The sequence below is a fragment of the Geospiza fortis genome, unplaced genomic scaffold (genome assembly GCF_000277835.1).
Source record: "Geospiza fortis unplaced genomic scaffold, GeoFor_1.0 scaffold255, whole genome shotgun sequence".
Taxonomy (NCBI): Eukaryota; Metazoa; Chordata; class Aves; order Passeriformes; family Thraupidae; genus Geospiza; species Geospiza fortis.
This window is the reverse complement of record NW_005054497.1, coordinates 773561-791608: the sequence shown is the minus strand read 5'-3', so window position 1 is coordinate 791608 and position 18048 is coordinate 773561. Positions and strand designations below refer to the sequence as shown.

Below are 18048 nucleotides of genomic sequence, written 5' to 3'. Positions count from 1 at the left end.
ATTTGAAATAAAGGAGACAACTTAATCTGCTTTGGCATTATGATGAGTTATACCAGGAAGATAGCTTGTGTATAAAATTCAGTGTAATATCATCTCTGTATCTTGTAATGAGAGAAACGGACAAAAGTGCTGAACGCACTCAATTCTTAAAGTGATCAGAAAAATTAATGTCTGTAGAGCCCAACAGTGACAATTGAATTTGAAAGTTTTTCCTTGAAATTGGAAAAGATTATAGATTCTCAAAGTCTTAGAGTGCAGTGCATGTTTTCAGGTACTATGTTTAAAGAGCATTTAAAATGTGGATCTAGATGTTTATATTTGACAGAGTACTTCTGGTTTTACTGAAACTGTTCTGTTTTTTTCTAGGTGAATCTGGACTGGGAAAATCAACATTAATCAACTCATTATTCTTAACAGAATTGTATTCCCCAGAGTATCCAGGTCCTTCACACAGAATTAAAAAGACTGTACAGGTATGTCTGGGGGAAAAAAAGGTACAGCCTGAATATTGTAACTTGCAATTTAGTAATGTAAGGTGATGTAGGTTGTCACATAAGCACCTGAGTTTCAAGATACATTTAGTCATGATATGAACCACTAAGAAATATTCAGTGTGTCTTTCAATGTCTCTGAACAGCAAAACTTTCAGGTTCTCAAACCTGTAGCTTGTAGAAATGTGGGAGCCCTGAAGTGTTTTGTGTTTTGACTGTAGATTAAAATACACATATATGTGCAGAACTTTTTGAAAATGTATTTTTTATTATCAATTAAAATAGTGAGGAAATCTGTAGAAATACATAGATCTGCAGTAAAACTTGTCTGTTAAAGGCAGGCTTTTAGAGACCAAGTAGTAAATGATTTGACAGAAGGGCAGGGACTTGTGTATAAAAGTATCTGTGAGTCTTCTGCAGACTGTATCTTTAGTGGTATTTAGTGGTACCTTGTTTGTTAACCTGTAACAAGTTGTTACTCTAAAACATCGGGGGCTAGGGTGAACCTGCCTGACTTCAAGCACTAGACCTAGGCAAAGATGATGTTGCTGCAAGTGCATGATCCACATAAAATATTAAGCCAAAGACTGGGAAACTGAAGCTGATCCTTTTTTTTTTTGGTGTGTAATAACTTGCTACTTTCCCTCAAGAAAAGGAGCATGTTTTCTGTCTTATAAAAAGATTACTAAAAATAACAGCTACCTAATGCTAAGAAATAATAATGCTATGGGTAGTTTAGGAAATCATTGTGTTTGTGAGGTACTTTCTGCCTCCAGAGCTGAGCAGCTGAATAAGGATGCATGAGCTCTGCTTACCTCTCTTGATGTGCACTTGCTTAAGACTTTGGTGAAGATGGCTTGTGATAATCTAACTTTTTACAGGTGAGGGCCATAGATGCTCACCATTGCTGCTGTTGTCCAACAGAGTTCCTCCAGCTGCAAAATTCAGCTGTGGCTGAAGGGACTGGGCAATTGTAGAGTTGTCATAAAGTCATTAAGCCCTGTGTTGAGTTAGGAGGGTATGCAAGGTGCTAAACAAGCTGTAAAATAGAGTGCTTTTTTACTCACTGGAATCAAGTAATTAGGCTCCAGTGTCATGAACCACTGTCCTTATTGCTTTGTGGGACCTCAGGGGTTTTTTTGTTTGGGGTTTTGGGTAAGGCTTTCTTAATCCAATATCAGAAGACAGAATCATTACCACAGTAGAAGGAAAGTTAGTTATTATGTCCATATTGAGAAGTTTAAATTGCATTGCTTATCAGTTAGCTCAACATTAAAGCTTGAATACTATTACAAAATGAATTCATTGCAGAATATATTTTTTTGTTATTTGAGAAAAACTTTTGAACATCCAGAGTTTGATTAACAATATATTAATAGTTTCTTAGCTTTGTTCATATCTATTATGCTGCTTTATCAGTTTAATGTAAAACCATAGTGACTGACAAAATTGGACTTGAAAGCATGTTATCAGGGGCATCAGACCATTATTTTTATAAGGTCTTGAAACAGCTTACTTGTTTCAAAGAGATGTTAAGTGGGATGGAAGAGGTGTGCAGAGAGTTAAACTCTCATATAATATACTTATTACTTTATTACTGAGCCAATCAGTGACTGTTGGAAAACTGAATAGATGGGTGACTTTTTTAGTGGAAGAGAGATGTAGCATGATTTCATTACTGATGATTACGTCTTAGTTTAGCAGAAGCTAAACCAATTCAGGTTATGTTAATTTAATTTTAGTTTAAATAACTGTGGGATGGATTCCCTGTCATTGGAAGATTTTTGGTTTTTTCAGTTGGGAAAAATCTTTAGAAGAATTTGTACTTAAGCTAACAAAAAACTCCAAACCAAGACATCTTCCAGAGCACTCACTCCCCCCCTAATTAAATGTGCATCAGTGTAAGAAAAAATATGAAAATCTGTGTGGAATTTCTGGAATTTGAGTTAAGTACTTTCATCTGTTAGGGGGCAAGATTAGATGATCTGTTGTTCATTCTGACCATCGGGGTGGTTTGATTTGTATTGATTTACTGGTTTAAGTAAAAGACACACTTTCCACAAAGCCTCACTTAATGATTTTTTTTTTTTTTTGGTATGTAAAGCTGGAGAGGGAAAGAAAAGGGTTTGAACAGAGCTCAGGCTGAAAAGTCATTGCATTTTCTTCTTACTGCCACTCTGTGGGCTAAAGCTTGAGGGCAAGAGCTTGCCAAAGCTTATTTTCAATAGTGAATTGGAGTCTGACATGACTTAGAAAATAATATGGTGGGAATGAAATAGATTTAAAGACCATCTTCCCCTCCAGAAACTAATTTTGACTTTATCTAATACGTACTTTTTTCTTTTTAATATGCTTACAATGCAGCTTTGCTTTCAGTTTCTTGGGATGAATGAAAAGTCAGTGTAGCATTTTAAGAAAGAAACTGAAACTATCTTACTTCATTGTCAGTGTAAGTGATAAAATTGTTTCCCCCTGCAAGCTTGAAAATCTTGCGTGGTAGCAATGTGTATGATGTGGAGGTGTTTTCTGTCAAATATTAAAGAATAAGCAGTGGGAGTTGCTGTTTGGATCCACTGGATTTGTACTCTGCCAGTGAAAACCTTTTTAAGTTAAGGACTGATAAAAGGGTTTTGTAGGGTAAGGATGAGAGAAACCACCTCACTTGAGCATCCTCAAATCTTGGTTGTAATAATCACCTCTTCTTATATGGTGGGAACAACTTACTGATCAGGAATTGTGTATGAGGCTCTCACATAGACAAACTCAACCTGTGGTTTGGGCTTGAAAACCATTGCAGTTTGGAGTTGTTGGCAGCTCCTTTGCATTAATCTCATAGAAAATGCAGAAAAACGGTTAAGAGTAAGTGATTTGGTGTCAGATGAATTCAAAGGAAACACACTGAGAAATGAGAGGGTATTAAATGTGTTTTCTCTGATCATTATCTGGCTGCCTTAAATGCAGGATGGCAAAGGCATGTTTCATCCAATAAAAAGCAGTCAAGCTGTAACAAGCACCAAGTGATGAACGCTGTGTAGTAGCTGCCAAGGAGACCTGTGTGACCCAGCTGACTGGAGTGCATGGGAAAATGGCTCTTTGGAGGAGACTTTTCTTAAAAAGTCTTAAATTCCAAGACTTGAACTAATGTTTTCCATGAATCCCTTGGGAATACTTGTAAATCAGATGATTGGATGCAGTTGGATGCTTAACTGTGAATGACACTAGTTTACAGTGATTTTCTGGATCTTTTCCAGATGTTGCTGCTTTCTGTGGCTTTGACCATGTATGGAGACATCCATTTAGGTTAGAAAAATGCAACTTTGCCGAGGCTTTGTGGCACGGTCTTTGTCTACTGTTTCCTACCAGTAGAATCCACCGCTTACAATATATCCTGGATGTGGTCTGATTGGCCATAGCACAAGCATAGGACTTTTAATTCATCAGCTAATGTATCTTGTTCTGTAGGTTTATGAAAACCTTGCTCTGATAGCGAGATACCTCCATGAATTTATGAAAAGTAAGAAAAAAATTTAAATCCTCACAACCCAGTAATGTATTAGCACTGTCTGCAGAGATTCAGTTGCTGCAGACCATTTGTCAGAAGGTGACTTCAGCCACAAATTCAGCCACACTTAGATTTTACAAGCATGCAGAATCAGGGAAAATGCTTGGCGTGACATTTCTGAGATCTCCTGACCTTTCTTTTCCTTTGTTATAAACATCTGTTCAAGATAATGTTTTATTAATTGCTTCTTTGTAAAGGCATTGCACTGTGAGCCCATAATAATTTAATGGTTCATGCTGGGAATTTTTGTGCTGGAAAATAACGCTGATACCTTGTAGCTCTTGGCAAGAGTACATCTCCTAACATTATCATCTTCAGTATTTTGCTAGTGTTGTGGGTTTTGTATAGGTGCAGAGAGCTTGGTAATAGGAAGGCTATGTGGTTACTATATGCAAAATAGCCAAAAGAATGCAAGGAATCAGAAGTTAATCTCTGGTGTGCTAAAGCTTGTGAGTAGTAAACTCTTGGCTGAGTTGACTATGGCAGGGGATTACTGTCTTGAGTTCTGGTATCAATTGTGTACAATAAAATTTCTTGATAGAACTCTAGAGGATGGGGGAAATACATTCACCATAATTAAAATGTACGTTTCTAAAGCAGTGCATGTATTCCTAGGTTCTCAGGGCTTTCAGCTGCATGCTTTTGGAAGGATGAGAGTTGTATAGTTTGTCAAAGAGTAACTTGGTGGTGGCTTACGCTGGTGTGTGTACAGTTTTGTTTGGTTGGTTTTAATTCCTGGGTTTTTTTACACCTTCCTAACCTTGCAGTAAGGCCTGTTCATGTTGGAGTTTGAATTGGGTAGTCTTGAAGTCCAGCCCAACCTGGATACTTCTGTTACCAGTATCCTGGTAGCCATTAACTGTTTTGAGAACTAGCAGCGAAAGGGACTGATCCAACTTGGGTAGTATCCCTACTGATGAGCAGATAAAAACAGCATCCTGCATACTCAGAGATTAAATATGATGCTTTCTTTGTAGGTAGTTACTGTTTTTTGTGATTCTGGATATTCTCTTCTGAATTGGAATCAGTGTTACACTTGTGCAAGAGGGATTTAGTTCAACTTTCTGCAGTGTTAGTTTATCTTGTGGGCTTACATGGCATCACATAAACAGTGATTGCAGAGCGTTTGCAACAATGTTCAGGTGTGGCTGTGGGAGTCTGCTTCACTTGCATAACAATCAGAGATGTGCAAGAGCTTAAGAAGCATTAATATGATATTTCTCAAATCTTGAACTGGTCAAGAGACCATCCAGATAGGGTTTATAGAACCCTAGAGAACTTTCTTTTCTCTTCCCAGTTAGGGTTTGTGAGGCTTAAGGAGTGTTAAGCAGTGAGCAACAAGGTGGCATCACCTTGAGTCTTCCAGCTCTCATGTGTTTCTGGATAAATGGCTTACATGGCTGATTTCTTGAATCCATATCTAGAAAATGGTGTAACTCATTATTTAATAGGAATTGATTTAATATGGGGGGGAAAAAAGGATGATTAAATGTCTAAGCAATTGGAAAGAAGTCAACATGGGTTTGTCATTTCATACTGCTGTGCACCTCACTGATAGTACAGTGGTGTACAGCACCTTCTCAGGCAGATGGACCTGTCATTGGCAATATCAATGATTACTGAAATATTAGTAGGAAGAAGGGGGTAGCAGTCCATGTGCTGCTTAGCCTAATTCTTCTCTATCATGACATGCCTAATCTGTTGGGTGACATGTTCAGTGCAAGCTGCCTGAGCTGTGCTATGGATGGGGGATCACAACTGGAGGCATGAAGTCCCACGCCCCGATCTTGCATCATTCCTTGTGCTGATGCAGTTGCCTTCTGAGGCGGGTTTCCATCAGTGACTTGAGCTAACAGGAACCCAATCCATTACAGTCACATGAGGTCTAGCTCAGCAGATTGCAGACAGATTGTATTACTTTCCAGTATAGTTCTGTTTGTAGTAGGAAACCATCACTTTGAGATAGTTCCCAACCATTATGCTAGCTGAAAAATAAATGTATTCTTAAAAATACATTAAGAGGACTAGAAGTGTCAACGGTGCTTGTGGGGAGGATTAGTTTTGAAAAGTGTCATTTTCTTTGAAAACTTTATCAAGATTAATGCCTGGTTAAGATTTTTCCCGTTTATCTGGAATTTAAATATTAAGATATCCCATATACTTAGAGAGTTCTTTGATCACTGACTTTATGTAAATAAGGATCTTTTTCTTTAAAAAAATATTAATTATTATAAAATTATTGGGATTTTATAAGCAGAACACAGACACAGCGTACCTTTGAAGAAGAAAAGTTAGCAATTCTTTGTCAGGCTTCTTATTCATTGAATGCTTTTCCCAGTGTTTAAGATAGTTGACTAAACTGCTAAAAATTTAATCTTACTGTATTCATTTTACAGGTTGAGCAGTCAAAAGTTTTAATCAAAGAGGGTGGTGTTCAGTTACTACTTACAATAGTTGACACACCAGGATTTGGAGATGCTGTGGATAATAGTAATTGGTAAGACATTCTTTGTATGTTCTCCCATGATAATTCTGCGTTGCGTTTTGTATGTGTGTGTGAGATGTAATACCTTGTGACATATTTTAAAATGCAGGCTTCAATATTCAGTTAAAATATTAACACTTCTAAACTTTTCATTTAGCTGAAAACTTCTAACTACTAAGTTAATTCCAAGTATAACTTGACTGAAGTGCTGTCAGCCTTTCCCGTTAAACTGAATGGTTTGGCTCTTTATCCACACATGCAGTGTGCAGAACCACCTTCTGTGCTGTCACAAGATGTGATCAGTGAAGCATATTACTTTAGCTACAGTTCTTAAGTATTCTCCTTAATGCATTTACAATGAAGGTGATTGTGTTTGAAAGGCTTTTTCAGTGGACTCGCACATTGTATCTTCAGAACTACGTAACTCAGTTTAGGTTGAGGAGTTGATCAGTTGCAGTGTGGAAGTACCTTAATTTAAAAAAAGCAAATGAAAAGCAAAAAAACCCACCCCAAGTGGGGAAATTGTGAACATCTATTTCTTAGCAAAAAGAGGTTTCTTTATGTAAATAATGTAACTTACAGGTTTTTATTCATGTAATCTCTGCAGCTGGCAGCCAGTTATTGACTACATTGACAGTAAATTTGAGGACTACCTGAATGCAGAGTCTCGAGTGAACAGACGCCAGATGCCAGATAATAGAGTGCAGTGTTGTTTATACTTCATTGCTCCTTCAGGACATGGGTTTGTATTAGTGTATTTTATGTTTTCATTCTGTTATCTCAGATAAATATGCAGATTTGGCAGTCTGAGTTCCAAATCGGATTTTCTCAATGGCCTGCAGATCATGCTTAATTTCAAAGATGAGTTTACTTTGGCTTGTCAGACATCAGCAAGCCAAACACCAGAAAATACAATTGCACATGAATTGCATTACAAGAGAAATAGAATTCTAGCAATCAAAAATACAAAGACGTTCAGAGGTGCCAGGTCTGTTTGTGATCTATATATCCTTAGATCACATTAAGAGAAAGTGGTTCACATGTGAAGCAAAAGGATTTTTCCTTTCCATTCTTCCTCCCTCCCATTAGTGTAAATTGAAGATGGAAAGTTTCATACATCCTTGTAAGCATACCAATAATTCACTTGGTGTGCAGTATTTTGTCTAGTGACAATTCCAGTATAGGCATTGCAGATTTTTTTTCAGTTATTATGTTATCTTCCACCCCTGCATAGTTTTTACTAGATCAGACTTCTATCTAGTGGTAGACAGGGAGAACTGCATTTCCAGGGTGTATTAGGTACAGGTTAACTATCTGAAACTGGTTGTGTATCTTTTTATCATGGTATCATGATTAAATTTGTCAGACTCTTGAGTTATACCTTCAAAACCAGAAGGAGGCAAAGATAAGCTTAAGCCTATTCTATTGTGTCAGTCAAAAGTAGTAAAACTTGTTGAAGGGAGTGATGAAGGAATTTAAAGAGTATTCTTCAGGTAGTAAAAACTGCCAGCTATTATACTTAGCCTCTGTAGCTAGCATTGGAATGGGTCTAATAATTTTGAACTGTACAGATACTTCCAAATATGGAAAGAAATGCCAGAGGGTGGAGGTTTTTTTATGTAGACTTGCCTTTATTAAGTATTTTGTTGTTGTTCACCAGGCATGTTTGTAATGCCAGTTTTGCTCAACATGCATGTTAGTTTTAAATGCAAGCACCTGAATTCTTGACATGCTGTTTTACTAGTGTGCAAAATCCAAAATGTAATTTAAATAAAGGGAAGATGATTCCTTATGTTAGTCAATTGTTTCTGGGCTAATTTTCACATTTTTCAAAAAGCATGTCTTCCCAGCACAGCCCCATGTCTGTTACAACTTCCTAAATCAGTGGGAGGTACAAGTTGTTCTTAAGGAAAAAGAAAAGTCATGTTTCCAATGGATTAACATTTGGTCACTAAATTTGTGAGGCTAAAAACCGTGAAAGTATATTCCTTGTACAGGTTATTTTTAGGTTATTTTTACATGTTATTTTTAGGGGAGAAAAAGGTGTACAATTATGCTAGGTTTTCATAATGTTTTTCAATTCCTGGAATAAATGCTTAAAATTGTCATCTCAGTTAGGAAGTTAATGAAGAAAAGTGGTGCTGCTTTTAGCATTCATTTCTTCTTTTAAGATGCTGCCCTCTCTGAAAGGACAGAGCTCACTTCCTACCTGGTTTTTGTGGTGATGCAGTCTTTACTCCTGTTTCCTCTGCAGACAGCAGCACATCTAACCCTCCAAGTAGTGTCCTCTTTACTCTTAATGCATGATTATATTTACATTGAATTAAAGCATTTGTGAGTGAGCTTGCTTCTACTTGTCATTTTAATATATCTGTAAAAGCCTGCTTTAGAAATTTAGAAATTATAAAAAAACAACAGTTAAAGTCCTTCAATATAATACATCCCACCGTTTTTAGCTAGTATTCCCATAAACACCTGAAACGATTGAACTGGTTTATGTAGAAGCAGGGGGAGAGAGTGGAGGGGCAGGAGGAGCCTTCCAGGTAAGTGAATGGGGTGATGATGGAATTTGCAATCTTTCTGCCATTTTGAAATCTTTATATAAAGCTTTCCCGCTTCAGTCTCCTCTGTAAACACTCAAGTCCTTAGGTGAACAGACTTTTTGAACAACTCTGCTTTGGCAGCTGCACTTCAACCCTAGGTAGCTTCTTGAAGCAAGTAGGGGGAAAGCATATTAAGATGAATGGATAACCAAAAGAGTGCTTATAATATAGGTGTGCTTTAACATTAGCTGTTTAATGGACACATGTTGAGAACTGGTAAAATCAGTGACAGGTAGAAAATGTTAAAATGAAATTAAGTATGTGTTCTTGAACATTTTCTTCATTCTTTTATGTATGATTTTCAGAAATTTCAGTACCAAATTAATCTGGTTTTAATGTTTCTAATTCTGATTTTTTTAGGATGAAAAATAATCTTGTTAAATCCTCTAAGTGAATCCTTTAAGCCTGACTAAACTTGCTGTCATTAATGCATCAAAACCTATCTAGTTTTACTTCAGGAAACAGGAAATACTGACCACTTTGATCCACATAGACAGTGAATATACAACCACACAGCCACCCTATACCCATAGGATGGTTTAGTTTTTATCACTGTCATCCACTTTCATAACTGTCTTTTTGTTTTACATACCAATTTAGAGGTGAAATATTTCTAATTCATTTGTACATAGACTACAGAGGTTAGCATCTTCAGCAATCTTAAGGTCTTAAAAGAAAAAGTCTCCTAGCCCACTCTCAAGAAGAAGCATGCTGAGACATGACTTTGAGAACCTGCAACTGTATGTGTGAACAGAGCGTAATTCACAACTGTGAGCTCTTTTCAGTCAGGCTTTAAGTGGGATTATCTTCCAGCTAATAACACAAACTTTAATACCTTCATAGAGTTCTTACCTCTTGCTTAAATGAGTGTACTTTCAGCTAGTAGAAGACTCATGACTGCTAGTAATATTAACTTACCACTTTTTCCTCTTGTATTATACAATTTAGGGGATTTGCTGTAATAATTGCAGGTAACCTTTTCATTTTCAGTCATCTGTCACTCATAAATCAGTGTCTTAAGAGTAGTTGTCAGGACGAATCTCATCATTTGTACAGTCTTGTTTAATTAATATAAATTGCAAAGCTCTAATGCTGTATTTCAGACTTAAGCCTTTGGATATAGAGTTTATGAAGCGCCTGCATGAAAAAGTGAATATTATTCCACTTATTGCCAAAGCAGACACACTTACACCCGAGGAATGCCAACAATTTAAAAAACAGGTGAGTTGAAAAATTAATATTTACAACATACGATAATTTAGTAAGTTGGTCCTTATGGAAATGGTGAGATTTAACTTACATGCAGAGTTTAAACCCTGAAGCAATAACTTGAGACAGCAAAGCTAAGTAATTTATATCTCTAGATTTAATTATAATTCTTGGTGAAATAATCTTGTTTCTGTCCTCAGGGGAAGAGGTTTCAAGTATAGTATGTTTCTTGGCAAGTAAAATAATTCACTGCTGAGATAAAAATCAGTAAGGGAGGAAAGAAGCTTTCAGGATTTAGGTGCCTCACAGAAGTGTGTTAAAAGAAATAAGGTATTCAACAGTATCGCAGTTTTACTGATTGCATTGAGGTATCCACTTCTATGTTGATGCACTGTAATTATTAAAGATACCTCAGGTATTATATGAGAATCAGTAAACTTGTTCACTCTTGGGTGTGGTAATGCATTTTAAAGATGGTGAGATAATTCTAGCATTGATACAACTGATACAATGTCTTTCTATTTGTAGAATGTATTTGCTGTGAGTGTCTACAAGTGGTTTATGTTTTATTTTCAGCTACATTATCAGAGTAGAACAGTTAAGTTTTGTAGTATTGTATGAAGAGGACAAGGAGGACCCAGAACAAGACAAGACATTTTTTTTTTCTTAATTGAACTCTGTCCAGTCCTAGTTTAGAAGAACACAGAGTTCTGAAAAGAAAGTGGCATTAAGAGGTGTTGTGTGTAAAACTCTTGATTTAATTAGATAAGATTAAAAATTCGATGACAAAAAGAAAGGAAAAATGATAGAACACAGAATATTTCTAAATATATAAGTAGCTTTATCAATAAGTGGATGTTAAATAGGGGGGACTTTCCCAAACCAAACTTTGAAAATAAGTCCTTGCATGATTTGGAAACTTAACTTCTCCTAAGGCTGCAAACCCATGAGCCAGAAATATTCCCCAGGGCTCTGCAGTGCAGCTGTCAGCTAAGTGGTCTAATATTTTTCCATCCTAAAATTCTGCAAAACTAATCAGCTTGTTTTTAAAAATACCCTTCAGACAAATATAGCATCAAAACAGGACAATCACTTTATTTTCCTTATTGCTTGCAAATGTTTTTCAATAGTACTAACTGCTAGAGTTAGTCCATCAGTCACAAGCTCTATTAAAATAGGCAGATGATCCTGATTCAAGCAAGTGCTGCTCAGGTATGAAGGAAACAGAAAAGAATAGGAGTGACAGCAGTAGCTGTTGTAGGAACTCAAAGGGATAAAGTGTGCCTCCAATTATCTATTCAAGTATCTGGTTTTTAAAGAACCCAATTGCAAAACTGCTCTGACACTTTGTTGTATTAGGTTTTGCACCTAATTCTGTGCAGGCAGAATTTCCATTAGAGTAAACCTCTTGTTTGTCCTGTTGTAGAAAACTGGTATTAATTTTTGCTGTCTTGTGTTGGTGGATAATATTCTGGTAGCTCTGATTTTCTTCTCGTGGCTAAGGAGAGATGATCACACTTAACCTGAGGTCACCTGAGGCTGTTAAATGTGCAAGTTATGTTGTAATTTAAGTCAGGGTAATCTGAAGGATTTTTTTACCTATCTAACAAAAGGAGGAGAATCAGACTGCTGCAAAAAATCAGGCTGTTATAAAGTATGAAATCCTCAAACATATAATAATTTTGTTTCTAGATAATGAAAGAAATCCAAGAACACAAAATTAAAATATATGAATTTCCAGAAACAGATGATGAAGAAGAAAATAAGATTGTTAAAAAGATAAAGGTAAACTAATTTTCTTTTAAAAAAGTGCTTATGGAGGGCCAGGGGTGGGGGTCGAATTTGAAAAGCATTCTGTCATTAATAAAGAGCCCACCAAAGTGTTTAGAATATAGAAATCAGATGTAAAGCTCTCCTAAGGGTCAGTGTTCCTTATCAGAAGTGATGAATGACATCATTAAGTCATCTAAGTCCTTCAATGGCTAAAATTCAGAATGAGAGCACTAGATCACATGTTCATTAATGAACTCTTAAAGATCACTTTTAAAAATTCATCTTATTTGACTTCTATCCACCCTCCACAGCCTACCACTTTTTTTTTTGGTTTTGAGCTTTGAAGGAGGCAAGGGTTTTCTTTTCAGACAGAGGTGTGCAATGGCATAAAGTGTGTGCATTACAGCTAATAGCTCTCTGGCTGATTGATACACTGAAACCTTAATGGAGATAAATGACTAAAGAAAATCAAAAGGACTGTCAGGCTGTTGAAAGGCTTTTTCTTAGTTTACTCATGTTTTCAGTTTGTTCTTTCATGTTGGAGTCCATCTTGTGTATGTTTCTTGAGCCTTGCTTCTGTTTGTTCAGTAGCTGTAAAAGCTTGTAAGGGCTTTTAAATTTTTTTGTTACTGGGGAAATCTCCTAGGATAGATAAACACAAATAGGACAAAAAATGGAAGATATTCTGGTACTAAGCCTAGAGAAGAGCAGAATAAAAGCAAAGACAAAAGTGCAAAATACTGAGCTTAGTACTCTGTCCCTTTCTGCCCCTTGAAGCTGCTCTTGGCTCCTTTGTTGCTTGTTACACTGGGGGCATTCTCAGTTCAGCTGAAAAGAAGAACTTGACGTAGTTCTTTGCCAAACCTTTGAAAACTGGGTACAAGATCCAGTCAAAGTAACAGCCCTTGTAGCCAGCGGGTATATGACTTGGTAAATAATTGTGCAGTTACATAAATAGGAAATGGTTTGCCTCTTGCATAGCAGTAGTGTCTGTTCCTTAACTAGATTTCCAGAATGCAGCAGCATAAGGAATTCAGGAGTGTGTGTATATATAAGTCATTAAACTGGGCAGAGGTCAATAAACATCACCATTCTTGCACTTTTGGGTTAGCTGCATTGCAGTGTTAGAGCACTGACCTAGCTTATGTTAATCTGATACATGGGCATGCTTTCAGTATCTTCTGGCAGCAGATTTTGATTTTTAAAGTCATACTTTATCTTGTAGGACCGTTTACCTCTTGCTGTGGTAGGTAGTAATACGATCATTGAAGTCAATGGCAAGAGAGTTAGAGGAAGGCAGTACCCATGGGGTGTTGCGGAAGGTAAGGCTTTCTTGTGATTTTTTAAATCCATTTAAAACTTACTAGACATGAGTCTGTATTTGAAATGTTTGAAATGCTTAATTTCAGTGATCTTTTGAATATACCATTTTGTTATTCTGACAATATTGGAACAAGGTGAAGGTTTCAGCAACATGTAACTTTGCTAGCAGATTTCTCTTGAAGCCTCAGTGAGAAATTGTAAAACCTGTAGTAATTTATTGCAGGTAATGATGTGACTTCAATTACAGTTGTTTTCTAGCTTTTTTACCTTAATTATCTTCATCTAAAACCTGTGTATTAAATTCTTCTTTCTAGAGCATTCACATTATAAATATTAATTTGATCAGTTCAATTGCCATAAATAAAATTTTCCCCAAAACATCTGAGTCTTAAATGCTGGGGTGTTGCAACAGAAATGTATCTGGTAATGAATAGAGTACTTCTTTTTTTAAGTTTGTTTAAAACTTACTTTCTCCTGCTGTAGAGACGTGAAGATTGCATGTTCTTCTGGCAGCCATTTCTTGTGCTTTAATGCCATTCATATATTTCAAATGCCACATGGCATGACTTGCACCACACTCTGTAGTAAAGCAATCACTATTAGACTGTTTTTCCATGATCACTGAGTTTGTTCCTTTGGTGTGCATGTATTGAATAAAGAGGAATTTTTTTTCCCTCACTATTTCTGCCTTCCAAGGGCAATGGACTATAAATTGGATGCAGTGTAAAACAGACAAAAAAACCCCAGCCAACAAGCAGTGTATGGACCAATACTTTAAAAAGGAATGCTGTAGCACTTTGAAGTGCATGTCTGGCAGGAAATGAGGTTTGGCAGAAAGTAAAAACCAGCTGCATCAGAGAAGATCAAGCTTTATTTCAGGCTCTTCTGTTGGCATTTGGAGATGTGCAAAATTGTGCTGCTTTTCTTTATTTTAAAACAAATTTCTGAAAGGTTTCATGTTCACAGTGGTATGACTTTTGGAAAGGAAGAGCTAGCCTAACTAAAAGGAGCCTTTTGGAGTGGCTTTCAGTCTGTCAGGACAGAGATGATGCTTTTTTGGGAGTATGACTTCATGTACCATCTGAGCGGAATTTACCAGTCTGTGTAAAACCATGGAATAAAATAATGCAGGAGTGCAGATACAAGAATGAACACACAAAGTGGCAATGTTCTGCATTTTTCTGTAGGATTCACTGAATTTACTTGGGCTATTTAATTCCTTTCTTGGTTTTTTCCCTCCTTGCCATGATAATGTCTGTCTTTACTTCAGAGGCACACTGGAACCTGCCCTGTGCCTTTCTTTTGTGTGTGCTAAGAGCTTTGTGTGTTGCCTTCTCTGTCTGCACATCAGAGAGTTCTGGAGTGTGCATTTTCCTCCAGTGTCATTGCACGATCTCTCAGGGAAATGCCACTCACAAGCATCAGCCTCTTCTACTTTAGTGGGGTGATGGGCACAGTGGAATAGGTGGCATCTATAGTGACATCATAATGACAGCTGCCAGCTCTTTCTTGATCTGTAGGTTGATGCATCAAATTCAGTACACAACCTTCCTTTGCTTCAGTAATGAAGAACTAAATCCATATTAAAATTAAAATGGAGACTTCTGCAACTTGTTTGGCAGGGACAAACAGGTTGAGTCTGTCTTTTAAAGGTTTTTGGATATAGCTGGATCTAGACTGAAGTCTTCCCTTAGTGTCTGATCCTTACACAACTGTGCTGTGAGGCAGCCAAAGGATGAAACAGTTAAACTGACAAAACGGTGCTTCTGTTGTGGTGGTTTATTCTGCTGCACTGACTCAGTACAGTTTGCCAGTATGGCTTAGGGGAGCATAGGAACTCTGGTAGTAAGACACATTATTACAGTTATGTTAATGCTTTCCTTCTGCTAACACATGTTGTTTGAGTAAGGAAAGGCTGTGGCAGTAATTTGTTGTTGGAATGAATGTAGATGGGTGACATTTTACCTCTGTGTAAAGCACAGATTTTGGTTGACATCTCAACAAAAGCTTACTTCTTCTTGCAGTTGAAAATGGTGAACACTGTGACTTCACAATTCTGAGGAACATGTTGATAAGGTGAGTAACTGATAGGTAACATTGAGTTTTCTGGTATATCTGAGAGATTGGGAAGTCATATATTGGAGAAAAAGGAATTTGAGATAGTGAGTTCATATGAATTCCCATATTTTTAATTGTAAACAGTTATCTTACATTTTGTGATAACTTGTTTAACCACATACTTAGCAAGCAGTGGTGTTGGTAGTGAATTTTTTTTGTTTACTTTTTCTGTTACTTGTTACTAGTCCATAGGAGCCTGAGTTATCTCTTAGTGCTGATGTGTACGTAGTTGTAAGCATTTTCTAAGAACTTTAGCACTGAAAATTTACCTAAAACAAGACTGCCTGTGCTTTGTTGTGTTAGGTGCTGAGTCCTGTGCTCCCAGCAGTCCACTAGGTGACATCTGCTGTAAAAGCTGTTAGTTTGATTCCTAAGCTTTGCTTTTCTCCTGGCTAACAATGAAAAATTAGGAAAAGAAGTGAATGCTTTCAGCTTAGTCTTGAACTTAAGTTTAGCTTTTGTAGAATTAAAAGATAGAAACTAGGAAGTTTTGGCTTGTTGTTTCTTGCCTGAAATGCTTTTTCTCACCTACTACAATAGTAGTATACACATTTCGTATCTGCCTATCAAATACCTGCAAGTTTATCTACAGAGCTCAAACTTTCCAAAGACTGGTCCTGTAAGTTAGTGTATGGAATATTGAAGGCTTTAGATAGTTTGGTGCAAAATAACCTGGTATTTCTTTGTCTCTGCTGTCTTGAGAGCTCCAGTTTAAATGGTAGAGTAAAAATATTGTGGGAAACGGGACATTAATGGAGGGATATAATTTAATTCAAGTCAATCTGCAAAATGAACAGGGACTGATTTTTCAGATAGTATTTTGTATTTGTGCACTAAGCTGATAAATTACACTTATTGACAGAACTCATATGCAGGACCTGAAGGATGTTACTAACAATGTACATTATGAGAACTACAGAAGCAGAAAACTGGCAGCTGTTACATACAACGGTGTTGACAACAACAAAAATAAAGGGCAGCTAACAAAGTAAGTTCCTGTTAAGGCTGTATTGCACTTAAATCTTTTTACTTTCCTTTTTTTTGGTTCACTGGTTTTGTGAATGTGTGGTGGTATTTTCGGTTTTGAGTTTCTTGGGGAGGGGTGCTGGTGGGTTTGTATGTATATAACCTTCAGTCAGTTCTGTCTGAAAAGGGACAGCCTCTTATTTACTTGTAATTTGGGGGTTTTTTCCTCTTTCACTAAGATTGACATTAGTTTCACTGAACATGCTAAATAGTAGATTCAGTTTTGAAGAGAATTGTTACATTTACTCAGAGTTTTATTTCACTGATACTGCAAAGTTCTTGTACATTAGTTTCTATTTTGGTTTATGTGTTACTTGTGGAATTTTTGGTTCTTCTGCGTGAATGATCAATACTATTGTGTCAGGGAAGTTTTTGAGAAGAATGGGTTAATATTTATTTAGAAACTCTGAAAAAGCAGACCTGCTGTCTGTCATCTTTGAAATGCTGCTCTAGCAAATCATATGGCTGATTATCATGGCAGGGGAATTATTGCAACATCATTATCTTTTGTGAGAAGGGAGTTGCAATGCAGTGTTTGGGGGCTTTTGTAGCTGTTTTTTCAAACTAATTTTTATTACCTCTGACAAGAAGTTATTTGCCAACCAGATGAAGTTAGTCAAAGATTTAAAAGTAGGCTCTACTGTATACTGAATTGTATAATGCTATTTGAGAATAGCTACATTCACATATTCTGCTCTGCATGTAGTAACTGCATCAAGAGTAATTTGTGATTAAATAATTATTAATTAATGGTGCTCTTATTTGGTACTATATTTAAGTACAAATTTCTCAATTAAATATAGGATACTGTTCTTTTCAGCTAATGGTATGCAAAGGTACAGCTGTTCTTCCTGAAAAAGATCCCTGAAAATAGTTGGAAATACCTGCTGTTTGCATCCATATGACAGCTACAAAACCATTTTTCACTAAAGAAACGTCTATTCTACACTCTCTTAATGCTTTAAAAGTTGTGAGGGAATGATTTAAATGGACGTGATCTATTTTCATCTAGTGCGAGTCTACATGAGACTTCCCTGCTCAGCATTGACAAAAAATGTAATAGTTTATGTCGGTTAGAGCAGCTCTTCAGAAGTGTACTTGCACTTAAGTAGCGTTTCTAATGAGGTCAAGTCTTAAAAATACTAGTTTTCAAATATATGTGTCCATAACACTGTGGTTACTTCTTCTCACTGTCACATTCCTGCCATCATATTATCCCTGACTTGTAACTCAAGGCTTCTGAGTGCACTGTATTATTATTTGCTATTACTGTACTGAAAAGTGAAACTTCCCTCCCCGCCACTGTTATTTGGACTATCAAAGGAACTTGTTTACATTTTTCTCTGTGTGTTGTTAAATACTGGGATTTCTTATATACCTTCCGAAATCTTAGTATGTTTTTCTTAGATTTTGGAAAATCTGAATTTTAGTGACAGCACTTTTACCATTTTCGTTTTG

General features: G+C 36.6%; 1 protein-coding gene across 3 annotated transcripts in view; it reads left to right on the top strand.

Annotated features, from left to right (window-relative positions):
• The window catches only part of SEPTIN7 (septin 7), a 70592-nt gene that overhangs the window by 43376 nt on the left and 9168 nt on the right, over nucleotides 1–18048 (top strand). For all 3 annotated transcript variants that reach the window (XM_031063333.1, XM_031063332.1, XM_005428661.2), the window contains exons 3-10: nucleotides 367–473; nucleotides 6450–6550; nucleotides 7146–7280; nucleotides 10245–10362; nucleotides 12043–12135; nucleotides 13349–13445; nucleotides 15471–15522; nucleotides 16427–16552. In XM_031063333.1, coding sequence (XP_030919193.1) covers nucleotides 367–473; nucleotides 6450–6550; nucleotides 7146–7280; nucleotides 10245–10362; nucleotides 12043–12135; nucleotides 13349–13445; nucleotides 15471–15522; nucleotides 16427–16552 — 829 coding nt within the window. The remainder of the gene's footprint in view (nucleotides 1–366; nucleotides 474–6449; nucleotides 6551–7145; nucleotides 7281–10244; nucleotides 10363–12042; nucleotides 12136–13348; nucleotides 13446–15470; nucleotides 15523–16426; nucleotides 16553–18048) is intronic.